Below are 12,978 nucleotides of genomic sequence, written 5' to 3'. Positions count from 1 at the left end.
CGAGATGTCCAGAAGATGAATCTCTGTCCAAGCCATGAGCAGAGAAGCCTCCTGCGCCACTAGATGACTCTAGGTTTCCCCCTTGATTGACATAAGCCACCGCGTGACATTGTCCAAGAGAACCCGAACCAATTTGCCCTTCAGCAACATCTGGAACACTAGTAACACCAAACAGATGGTTCTGGTCTCTAGAATACTGATTGATCAGGACGCCTCCTCTGGAGACCAGCTGCCCTGAGCCACGCGACCAAGACACTGAGTTCCCCAACCTAGGAGACTTGCGTCTGTGATAAGCATTGTCCATTAAGGCTGATCCAGACTCACTCTCTGCACCAGATTGGAAGCCTGTAGTCACCATCAGAGGCTACGACAAACTAACCCCCGAAGCAGAACAGAAGAGTCCTGATCGTGCACCTGAAGCAACCACTGCTGAAGAAGAGCATACTGAAGTGGGCGCATGTGAGCCCAAGCCCACCTGACCATGTCCAGGGAGGCCGCCATCGACCCCGAGACCTGTAGAAAATCTTGCACCTGAGGACACCAACACTCCATCACGAAGTGGATCTGCGACTGCAACTTGCAAGCTCAGGCCTCTGGAAGGAAGACTCTCCCCAGGCAGGTGTTGAAGAGAACTCCAAGGTACTCCAGGCGCTGAGACAGAGCCAGCCAGCTTTTGGACAAGTTAGCCATCAATCCGAGCGACTGCAGGAACACCACAACCTGAGTCGTAACCCGGGAGCTCTCCTGAAAGGACTTTGCTCGAAGCATCCAGTTGTCCAAATAGGGATGAACCAGGATGCCCTCCTTGTGCAAGGCCACTGCCACGACCACCATAATCTTGGTGAATGTCTGCGGAGCCGTGGCCAGATCAAAAGGAGGCGCACAAAACCGATAGTGCTTTCCCAAAATCACAAAGCAAAGGAAACACTGATGGGATGCCCGAATGGGAACATGCAGGTAGGCCTTGGTCAGATCAAGGGAAGTCAGGAACTCTCCAGGTTGGACTGCCAAAATGACAGATCTCAGGGTCTCCACGCAAAAAGACGGAACCCAGAGCACCCTGTTGACACCTTTCAGATCCAAAATGTGCCGAGAAGACCCCTCTTTCTTGGGCACCACGAAGTAAATAGAGTACCTGCCAGTACAAACCTCCCTAGGGGACACAGGGACCACTGCCTTGAGATTGAGAAACCTTTGCAGCGTTTGACAAAAAGCCCGCTTCTTCCAAGCTGCTTGACAAGGAAAAGAGAGGAAACAATCTAGCAAGGGCCGGGAAAACTCCAGAGCATAACCATCCTGAATTACTTCCAAGACCCACTGATCTGTTGTGATCTCGGCCCACCCCTGGTAAAACTCCCGTAAACAGGTGCCCACTGACATAAGGGGAAGGGTACGCAAGGAGTAATTGGGCTGGGAGGGTGGGGGCCTCCCAGAGGAGTCATGACCTCCTCCGGCGGGCACCCCAAAAGGACTGCATGCACTGAAAAAAACGGTCTCTGGAAGGAAAAGACCCCCCCGACCAGAGCGGAATCATCGAAAATCATGCAAACATCCCTGGGCGATACCACCCTGCAAAGGCGGGCGAGAACGGTCTTCCGGAAGAGGGCGCACCTTAGAGTCAGTCAAGGCCTGAACCAACTTGTCCAAATCCTCGTCAAACAAGAAAGAAACCGAAAGGGAAATTTATAAAGCTTAGCCTTAGATGCCGCATCCGCCGACCAATCCTGTAGCCACAGGGTATGGCGAGCAGCCACTACGAGAACCATGGACTTGGCCAAAGCCTGCAGCATATCATATATGGCATCCGAGAAATAAGAAGCACCCAGCTTAATTTTAGCAACCTCCTGATCCATCAAGGACCAGTCATCAGACTCCTGGTCAAAAACAAGCTCAGACCACCGGAAAGAAGCCCGGGCCAGCAGATCGCCACACATCGTCGCCTGGACCACCAGGGTAGCCACGTCAAAACTTTACTTAGAGTCCTGCAAGGCTGAAACACCTTCAACCAGCACTGTATGCTGACGCATGATGGCCAAGACCACCGCATCAACCACAGGAAACTTCAAGGTATCCCTATCCCCATCAGGAATGAGATACAGCCGAGCCATGGACCATGTCAAATGAAAAGGCGCTTCCAGCGCCTTCCATTGCATGTGAACTACCGTATTTTCACGCATATAACGCGCGCGTTATACACAATTTTACAAACCGAGTATAACCATGCGCATTATATGTGTGAGCGCGTTATACAAATTTTTTTTTCAGTGCGATCCGGCATCCTCCCTGCGAACCGGCATCCTCCCCCCCCGCTCGCGTCACCCCCCCTCCCCCGCGATCCTACATCCCCCCCAGCACCGCAAAGACATCGGTCGCTTACCCGATTGGGCACCGGCACCAACACCAATGCACAGGACGTGCCAGTGCCAGTGCCCGAAGATCCTTCCTCGTTGGGCTGGGCGGTGTGAGGAAGATCCTCCCTCTTCCCTGTGCCGGGCTGGACTGGGCTTTGAGCATTTGAACATGCTCAAAGCCTTCTGGTCTCGCTCTCTCCGAGATTCTGAATCTCGGAGAGAGAGCGAGACCAGAAGGCTTTGAGCATGCGCAAATGCTCAAAGCCCAGTCCAGCCCGGCACAGGGAAGAGGGAGGATCTCCCTCGCACCGCCCAGCCCAGCCTAGCCCAGCCCAGCCCAACGAGGGAGGATCTTCGGGCACTGGCACGTCCTGTGCATTGGTGCTGGTGCCCAATCGGGTAAACGACCAAAGTCTTTGCGGTGCTGGGGGGGATGTAGGATCGCGGGGGGAGGGGGGGTGATGTGAGCGGGAGGGAGGATGCCGGTTCGCAGGCCAAAAGAGGGAGTAAGCGGGAGTGGCGGGAGGAGGTTATAGCAGCATGCGCGGTATACGCGTGTGCGTGCTATATAAAAATTTTTTTACACAAATGGTTTGGACCCGTGCGCTATACGCGTATGCGTGTTATACACGTATGCGCGTTATAAGCGTGAAAATACGGTACATTCTGTATATCCTGATGCATAGGAAAAGAACAAGAGGCCGAATGGATCCCCCGAAGCAGGAGGTCCACCACACGTGGGAGCTCCTTCGTATCTTCCTCAAAGTGCAAAACTGACAAAACCTGAAGAATAAGCTCCTATAGCTCTTTCCGCTGAAAAATGTGCACCACCAATGCATCCTTGTCAGTTGGCGATTCCACAAAACACGTCAGTGTTATCCGACGCCCCTGAGAGGATCTTGGGGGTCAAACAGAAAATCCTCATCCCACGAGACCCGCGGTTGCTTGGACGAAGACGGAAGGGATTGAGCCGGAGCCAACATCGAGAGGCTGAATGGGGGTGGACACTGAAGACAAAAGCCCCCATGAAAAAACAGAGACCCCCGGTGAAAAAAACAGGACCCCCAGCTGCCTGAAAGTAAGCCTTGTACATGGCTAAAACAAAATATGGGGCAAACCCCCCCCAGCGGTAAAACAGGAGACCCAGCACAAACCAGTTCCTGTCTCTCTAAGACAGGGGGAAGGTTACCTAGGGCCACAGGCAAGATGGTGGCGTTTCCCAGCAAAACCAGTGAAAAACCCATCCAAAAAACTCCCCCGAGGCCTGCAGCGGCAAAGAGGCCTGAACAGACCCAGCTGCTAAAGCAGGCAAGCCAGCAGCCGCGAAAAGGGAGTCCCCTAGCACTATCGGCGGTAAGGGAAACCTCATTTCCCTGACTGTCGGTGGCTGAGGAAATGACATCAAGTGGATACTTCCAATTTGATTTTGCAGCAAGCCAGTGCCAACTTTTTGGAATGACTAGTTACTGTTGATGAAACATGGTTACACCACTATGATCCTGAGACAAAACAATGGCAGCACTCAGGTTCTCCAAGGCCATGGAAATTCAAGACCCAAAATTCAGCAGGAAAGGTAATGGCACAGTGTTTTGGGATCAGAAAGGTGTTGTAATGACTGTCTTCCAAGGGGCCAAACAGTTAATGTAGAAGTACTGTAACTTTCTGTGCCGATTAAAGGAGGTATTGAAAGAAAAAGGGAGAAGGAACTGCAGAACGTTCTCTTTTTACAAGACAATGCACCTGCTCATAAGGTTGGCAAAACAATGGATGTTTTGATGCAGTTGGGGTTTCAGTGCATATACCATCTGCCCTACTTACCAGATCTTGCATCATCTGACTATTTTCTGTTTCCAGACCTTAAAAATGAGTTTGAAAGGGTGACAATTTTTGAGTGATTTGAAGGGGTTTGCAGCAGCGGAGCAGTATTTCAATGACCAGACATAAGAATATTTTTAGAAGGGTTACAGAAATTTCACACATGATGTGCCAAGTGTGTTGAACTTAGGGGTGAATATGTGGAATAATTTGTAAGTTTCATGGTTCCACATCATTTACCTTCTTGGTTGGGCTAAGAACTTTTCAGCACCCTCTCACAGTTATAATTAAGCAACTTAGTTATGAAACTGCTAAAAGCATGTGCATAGTATTTGCATCTGAATTAGAGAATGACACGGTGACGGTTTACCCGCGGCCACCGCATTTAAGCCGCGGGTCACCGCCAAAAACGGGGAAGAAAACTAGCAGTCGCTGCGGTGACGGGGACAAGGCCATTCACCGACCGCGGAAACGGTGAACAGGTTTGTCCCCGCGGGCCAATGTACCCCCTTCTAGGAACCGCTATTTACCTGTGTTTCACCGTGCTCCTCATTTGTCAGATCAACCCTTCCTGCCAATCGCAGCAGAAGGGTACCCAACCCCTCCTGCCGGTCCTCCCAATGGCCTCCCCTAAGATCGCCGGCAGGAGGGTACCCAACCCCTCCTGCTGGACCCCCCCCCCAACGAACCCTCCCACCCCGGAACCCCCTTAGTCTTACTTTCCAAGTTGGACCGGACAGCTCCTCGCTCGTCTGGCCAGCAGGCCTGCCTCCGTCCAAATGAGGCGGGCCCGCCCCTCCCCTCCCCTGCCTCCCAATGGCCTCCCCTAAGATCGCCGGCAGGAGGGTACCCAACCCCTCCTGCTGGACCCCCCCCAACGAACCCTCCCACCCCGGAACCCCCTTAGTCTTACTTTCCAAGTTGGACCGGACAGCTCCTCGCTCGTCTGGCCAGCAGGCCTGCCTCCGTCCAAATGAGGCGGGCCCGCCCCTCCCCTCCCCTGCCTAACCCACAGGATCCTAGGGCCTGATTGGCCCAAGCACCTAAGGCCCCTCCTATAGCGGGAGTGGCTTTAGGTGCCTAGACCAATCAGGCCCTAGGATCCTGTGGGTTGGGCAGGGTAGGGGCGGGCCCGCCTCATTTGGACGGAGGCAAGCCTGCTGGCCATACGTGTGAGGAGCCGTCCGGTCCAACTTGGAAAGTAAGACTAAGGGGGTTCCGGGGTGGGAGGGTTCGTTGGGGGGGGGTCCAGCAGGAGGGGTTGGGTACCCTCCTGCTGGCGATCTTAGGGGAGGCCATTGGGAGGACCGGCAGGAGGGGTTGGGTACCCTTCTGCTGCGATTGTCGGGAGGGCCGTTGGGGGGGTCTACAGGAGGGGTTGGGTGCCCTCCTGCCGTGATCGCTGGGGGGAGGGGAGACTTGCAGCCGTAGCCGCGGTCACTATGCTAATCACGGCAGCATTTAAAGTACATGTCGTGTTTGTTTTTGCATTGCTAGCCCCAGGGGTGGTGGAAGATTAGTGATTGAAAAACTGTATGAAAAATAACTATTTTAAATTTAGTGATCAAAATGTGTCAGTTTTGAGAATTTTTATTAATTAATTTTTTCTCTGCGTGTTTTGTTTTTGTATAGTTATTAACTAATATTTAACTAAGTTTTAAAGTTTTAAAGAATGTTTCCTTTATACGTAAATAAAGAAAAGTGAATGGGATTGCAGTGACGGGGCGGTGAATGGGGTGGCAGTGGCGGTGACGGGGCGGTGAAGAGGATGGTGAGACGGGGACGGGGCGGTGACGGGGATGGTGAGACGGGGACGGGGCGGTGACGGGGACCAATTTTTTCACCGTGTCATTCTCTAATCTGAATCTCCCACTTACCCAAATCATTCCCACTAAAGCCAGTAAAAAGGGGAAATAACTGGTATATTAATGCACAAACTGACACTTTCTTACCCTAATACTGAGCTCTTTTCTTGCTTGTTCAGTTTTGCTCATCTCTTTTCTGAGAATGTCAATGGTTTCCTCCATATCTGTGTTTTCTTTCTCTGTTGTCTTCAGCTTGTCTTCCAAACTTTTTATTTTCTGTTGAAAACCTATTACAAGAAAATGAATGGGTAACAAACCCTTCCTCCAGAGCACAAAACTCTTCCTCCCACAGCATCTCATTTTCCAGAGACAGAATGAAAAAAAAAAATTCAGAAATGCTAATCTTATGAGCCAAGCACTGTTTTCAATCATTGGCTGACAGGTACTTGAAGCAGAATGGAACTGAAACGGAACTAAGGGAAAGTATTCTGGTGGAATCTAAAGTAACTCAAGCATGAGGGCTTTTACAAGTTACTCAACCAATTGCATAAAAGAAAGAAAATGTATATTGTAGTTTTATTAGTGATCACAAGTCCAAATAACAAAGGTATATTTTGTCCATCGTTATTCTGAATATTTGAAGACAAATAGCAATAGCAAAGTTACTCAGGGTACATCAGAGCAAAGAATATTTTGGACAAACATCCTAGCTTCTCTTTCTCCTACAGATATGTTCTATACAAAGAAACAGATCAACGTCAAGCCAGCAACTTGCCAGAAGTTGTAGTAAGAGCAGAAAGCGTAGCTTATTTTAAAAAAGGTTTGGACAATTTTCTGAAGGAAAAGTCCATAGTCTATTGAGAAACATAGAAACATTATGGCAGATAAAGGCAAAATGGCCCATCTAGTCTGCCACTGTTTGCCCTAGATCAGTAGCATGGAATGTTGCTACTCCTTGGGTTTGGGCCAGGTACTCAGGACCTGGATTGGCTACCATGAGAACGGGCTACTGGGCTTGATTGGCCATTGGTCTGACCCAGTAAAGTTATTCTTATGTTCTTAACCCATGTAGCCAAAGCAGAGCCTGACCCATACTGTATTGAGTCATTATCTTCTCACTTTGTCGGGCATGATCTTCTTTCATGTAAATATTACTTGAAGTATCTCTAAGAACACCTCTCAACAAAAAGACTTGCATTTAATAGGGTTGAACCAGTGCTATAGGAAAGCTTTCATACGCAAACTTTGAAGATGCAAAATATATGGATTAATGAATAAGTCGGTGTGATTACAGTGAATACTTCACTTGACCTGCTCCAAATTTCTCTCTTCCCCTCCTCCCCCTTGAAAGAGGAGGGCCATTTTGAAAACAAGGTTTTCCATGGTAAACATCTATTTTCCTGTGATGTAGTTTTTCTGAGTGAAATTCATTATACATTATAGGTATTATTTAGAGCTGTAGCGGATTGCATATGTTACTATTTGGCCAAATATGAAAGCAGTTTTCAAAAACCAGCAACCTACTCAATATTTTGTTGTCTCTGTCCTGTAGCTCTTTGGCCAATTCTTTTCTCTGACCTTCTACATCTTCCAATAGAGCAACTGTCCTACAATGTATAAAATAAAAAAAGAGAAGAGGGAACAAAATGCAGAAAATAATACATGTGAAAGAAGGAATAAATCACTTCATAGGATGGCAGAATATTTGGAAAAATGTCTGCTGTAACAAACTTAAGGCTCCTTTATTAAGCTGCAGCAAGTGCTAATGTATGCTTACCACAGCTTAAAATGGCTTGCCATGGGATACATTCAGATGTCCTGTGGTAAGTTTGAAATATGAATGTGTAAATTGAAGGCTGAAAGTTTTTTTTAAGTTTCAAGTTCATTAAATTTTTGTTATATACGCAATATCAAAAGCTTCAAAGCGTATAATATTTTTAAAATGGGGGTAGAACAAAACTAACATAATTACAATCAAATTCTATCCATTCTAATACATAACTGGTACGGAAGGTGAAAGGGATGAACTACAATCTTTAAAGAGAGAAAGAAAACATTTAGCGGGGAACACATTTGGTAGGTAACACAAAAAGGAGAAAGGAAAGAAAAAAGATGAATCTATAATCTATACAGAAATCTAATTTAGATCTAAGAGGTTTGGTGATTTGTAAAATTGTGTTGTCTATTTTTCAAAAGCGTTCTTGAACAAAAAACTTTTTAAGGAACGCTTGAATTTTTCTAAAGAAGATTCATTACGAATATAAATTGGTAAATTGTTCCAAAGCTGGGATGCTACAACTGAGAAAATGGTAGATCTTCTGGTTCCTATTATCTTTAATGAAGGAATAGTCAATAGCTGTTGTTGTGTTGATCTCAGCAAAGGGGACATTTCTGCAGAGATCAGTTAGCGCAGCTACAATACTACACACTAAACGATTAGCACAGGATATGCAGGTGAGCCCTTACTGCCTACAAAACAGGTGTTGGTAAGGGCTCATGTGCTAATCTTTAGTAATAGCCTTGCACTAATTGTAAAAATAGCACATGGCCATTAAATGAGAAAATGGAAAATTGGACATTTTCTAGCTGCGAAAATAAACATCCCTAACGTATGGGAAAAGCTTTCTGTAAGGCCACTTTTACTGCAGTTTGGTAAAAGGGCATTCAAATCACATGTGTGGGGGTTCAACAGTATATATGTATGTCTACTGGGTTTTGCCATCTCTTGCCCTGGGAACACCAACTTTATAAATGTATAATTATATACGCTGTAAAGATCACTCCCTGCACATATATGGCAAAGATTTGTGTATTGCCCACTTTTCATATGTAAAACCAGGTTGTACACATAGAAAACTTTTCTAAATAAGTTTCCCCCCTCCACCCCACCCTCCCTGGATGTGCAAGGACTTTAATGAAGAAAGAAAGAAAGAAACATAAACCTAATTATAATGCAATAAAATTAGTCAATGGACTCCATATATCATTAAAGGACTTACTATTCCCCCATACTATTCCTTTCATACTTATACAATTACCCACCAAAAAGTAAAATTAATCCTATCATGGTTTTTCCAATTAAGAATAATTAGTTGAACCCCTATTCCTGTCAAAATCAGGAAAAGGCGACTTTTATATTTATCTAGAGTAGGTTTAACATGAAGTAGCGTACCACATATTATCGCCTCATATGACAAGGGGATAGATGATTCAAGAATGAGATTAATTTGTCCCCAAATTGACTTCCTGAAACCAAGTACCAATGGACAAAAATATAACAGATGATCCAAAGTCCCTATATTAATATGTATTTTGAGGAGTTAATTTATTTCGTTATAATATTGAAATAATATCTTATGTATTATTGTTTTAATAATGAAGATAAGAAGGGGAGAAAATGATTATCTAATGTAACAATTGTATAGTTAATAGTGTGTCTTATGCAGTTTATATGATATATCATTTGTATTATACTATTAAAGTTTAAAAATCTATAAAGTTTAAAAAAAGAAAAAGAAAACCTTTCTAAAATTCTTTTTATAACATACTTGTCACTCTGTTGCTTGAGAGAATCTGTCAGTTTTTTCAGCGACTCAGCCTGCTTACTTAGAGTGTTATAAGATGCTTGTAAATCCTTATATTGCTTTTCAATGAGTTCATGCCTGGAACAAAAAGAAGAGAAAAGTATTTTAAAGGATGCTGCAAGTTTCCTTATGCAGTCAGAATGAAGGAAATTGTTAGTCCTCCTATAAACAGATTTTGAAAGTAACAAGTTTTCCTTATGCAACCTGTTAGTTTCTTTTGCAAACAGATTTTGAAAAGCAAAGCTCTCCATGGAATTTCATTTCAAAAATAGTGTTGAACCAGTGCTTTCACACGCAGACTTTGTAGATGCAAAACATATGGAGTAATGAATATGTCGGTGTTATTAGCAAGAAACTTCAAACCCTTCTTCAGGTATGTGAAAGGGAAACAACCAGCCAGAGAGGAAGTGGGACCACTGGATGACGGAGACAGGAAAGGAGCGATAAAGGAGGAAAAAGAGATAGCTGACAGGTTAAACAAATTCTTCTCGTCAGTCTTCACCAGAGAGGACACAACCAATATTCCGGAACCCGAGGAAACTATAAACAGAGAACAAGATGAAAGGCTGGTAAAACTAGAGGTGAGCAAAGAGGATGTCCTCAGACAGATAGACAGACTAAAGAGCGACAAATCACCAGGCCCGGACGGCATCCACCCAAGGGTACTAAAAGAACTGAGAAATGAAATAGCAGAGACACTTCGCCAAATATGTAACCTCTCCCTAAAAACAGGGGAGATCCCAGAGGACTGGAAAATAGCGAATGTCACGCCCATCTTTAAGAAGGGATCAAGGGGTAACCCGGGAAATTACAGGCCTGTGAGTTTGACCTCGGTTCCAGGGAAGATGATGGAAGCAATGGTAAAGGACACAATATGCGAATACATAAAAAACAATGGACAACTGAAGGCGAGCCAACATGGCTTCTGCAAGGGAAGGTCATGCCTCACGAACTTGCTGTACTTCTTTGAGGGAATAAACAGCCAGATGGATAAAGGGGAATCCATAGACATCATTTACTTTGACTTCCAAAAAGCCTTCGACAAGGTACCTCACGAACGGCTACTTAAAAAGCTGTGGTACCACGGGGTGCAAGGGGATATCTACCGATGGATCAAACACTGGTTGGCAGGCAGGAAGCAGAGGGTTGGAGTAAAAGGCCAATACTCAGACTGGCAATGGGTCACGAGCGGAGTTCCACAGGGGTCAGTGCTGGGACCTCTACTGTTCAATATATTTATTAACGATCTGGAGGCAGGGACAAAATGTGAGGTTATCAAATTTGCTGATGACACCAAACTCTGCAGCAGGGTTAGAAACACGGAAGACTGTGAAGACCTGCAAAGGGACCTAACGAAACTGGAAGACTGGGCAAAAAAGTGGCAAATGAGTTTTAACGTAGAGAAATGCAAGGTCATGCATGTAGGGAAAAAGAACCCGATGTTCAGCTACAAAATGGGGGGAACACTGCTAGGGGTGAGTAACCTTGAAAGGGACCTGGGGGTGATGGTCAACACATCACTGAAACCATCGGCACAATGTGCGACAGCCTCAAAGAAAGAAAAAAGAATGCTGGGCATCATCAAAAAAGGTATTACAACCAGGACGAAGGAAGTCATCATGCCGCTGTATCGCGCAATGGTGCTCCCGCACCTGGAGTACTGTGTTCAATACTGGTCACCGTACCTCAAGAAGGACATGGCGATACTCGAGGGAGTGCAGAGGAGGGCAACTAAACTAATAAATGGTATGGAAAATTTTTCATACGCTGACAGGTTAAAAATGCTGGGGCTGTTCTCCCTGGAGAAGAGGAGACTTAGAGGGGATATGATAGAAATCTTCAAAATCCTTAAGGGCATAGAGAAAGTGAATAAGGACAGATTTTTCAAACTGTGGGGAGCCACAAGCACTAGGGGTCACTCGGAGAAATTGAAAGGGGACAGGTTTAGAACAAATGCTAGGAAGTTCTTTTTTACCCAGAAGGTGGTGGACACATGGATCGCGCTTCCGGAGAATGTGATAGGCCAGAACTCTGTACAGGGGTTCAAGGAGGGTTTGGATAGGTTCCTGGAGGATAAGGGGATAGAGGGGTACAGATATAACCTGAGGAAGGTTATAGAAGTAGGCAGAAACCACTTCACAGGTCGCGGACCTGATGGGCCGCCGCGGGAGCGGACCGCTGGGCGAGATGGACCTCGGTCTGACCCAGTGGAGGCAACTTCTTATGTTCTTATTACAGTGAGTACTTCACTCAATCTACTCCAAATCTCTCTCTTCCCCTACTCCCCCTTGAAAGAGGGCCATTTTGAAAGCAAAGTTTTCCATGGTAAACATCTATTTTTCTGTGATGTAATTTTTCCAAGTGAAATTCATTATACATTATAGGTATTATTTAGAGCTGTAGTGGATAGCATATGTTACTATTTGGCCAAATATGAATAATGAAAAATATTATCTGTCTGAATACAAATTCCGAATATGAATAATGAACATTGAGCTTTAACAAAAAAGTAATAAAAGAAGAAAAGTGAAATCAGAGATCAAGCATTTATTTCAGTAGGATTTAGCATGGTAGAGCCATGGACTATTTTTATTTGAATAGAAATCACTGTTCAGCTGAATACGAATAATGTATTTGGGGGTCGAATCAAATCAAATACAGATATTCGGTACAGACTTAATTATACCATAATAAAATAATAAGTATAGACAGTATTGAATATTTAAATACAAATACCACATACCAAGAGTGGACAAGCTTTCCACTTTTTATGTACTTATGGGGGAGATTCAAGAAAGGGCATCTTTAGTGGTTAGAACACACTAACATGATTGTTTGCCCTTTGTTGAATCCCCCCTAAATGTCATCTTTTATTACTGCATTTCCCCTATCCAAGTGCTTCCGAAATCCAGTCCTCTAGTTTCCTTAACTCCTCTGGTTTTCAGGACAATCACAAAAAATATTCATAATATAGTTACATATATTTGGTTTAAGAGCTCATGGTATTAGAGGACTGCAATGGAGGATCACTTATCTGATGGGTGAAAATAAACTAAGCCTTAAACAAAACGTATATTATTGTCATAATTTTAGAATTTAGAGTACTTACTCAGTGCTTTCATAGGATACTTGGAGTTGTCTGTTTTTACAACAAGTGTCTTTATATTAGTGCTGCCCGATTTCCGATTCAAATCAATTTGATTAAAAAAAAAAAAAATTGGCCTCCCGATTCGTGACCAACCAATCTCCCTGTGCCTTCCTAAAACAGGAGCAGCAGCGTTTTCTTTTGCTGGCCATTCACAGCTGCTCCTGTTTTAGGGAGCAAAGGGGAGGATCAGTCGGGAAGGCCTGCATGTTCCCCCAGCTTCCCTGCTCTTACCTTAAGATAATATGGCAGTCAGCAGGATCGCTGGTGCTGTAGCA

At 45.1% G+C, this 12,978-nt stretch overlaps 1 protein-coding gene across 2 annotated transcripts in view; it reads right to left on the bottom strand.

Annotated features, from left to right (window-relative positions):
* CIP2A (cellular inhibitor of PP2A) overlaps positions 1–12,978 on the bottom strand; it is a 153,125-nt gene that overhangs the window by 18,276 nt on the left and 121,871 nt on the right. For both annotated transcript variants that reach the window (XM_033941528.1, XM_033941527.1), the window contains 3 exons: positions 9,520–9,633; positions 7,496–7,578; positions 6,119–6,258 (listed from right to left, as the gene is read on the bottom strand). In XM_033941528.1, the coding sequence (XP_033797419.1) occupies positions 6,119–6,258; positions 7,496–7,578; positions 9,520–9,633 (337 nt within the window). The remainder of the gene's footprint in view (positions 1–6,118; positions 6,259–7,495; positions 7,579–9,519; positions 9,634–12,978) is intronic.

Source organism: Geotrypetes seraphini, chromosome 4 (genome assembly GCF_902459505.1).
Source record: "Geotrypetes seraphini chromosome 4, aGeoSer1.1, whole genome shotgun sequence".
NCBI classification, from domain to species: Eukaryota; Metazoa; Chordata; class Amphibia; order Gymnophiona; family Dermophiidae; genus Geotrypetes; species Geotrypetes seraphini.
The sequence above is the reverse complement of the archived record's forward strand: the minus strand, read 5'-3'. Positions and strand labels throughout refer to the sequence as shown.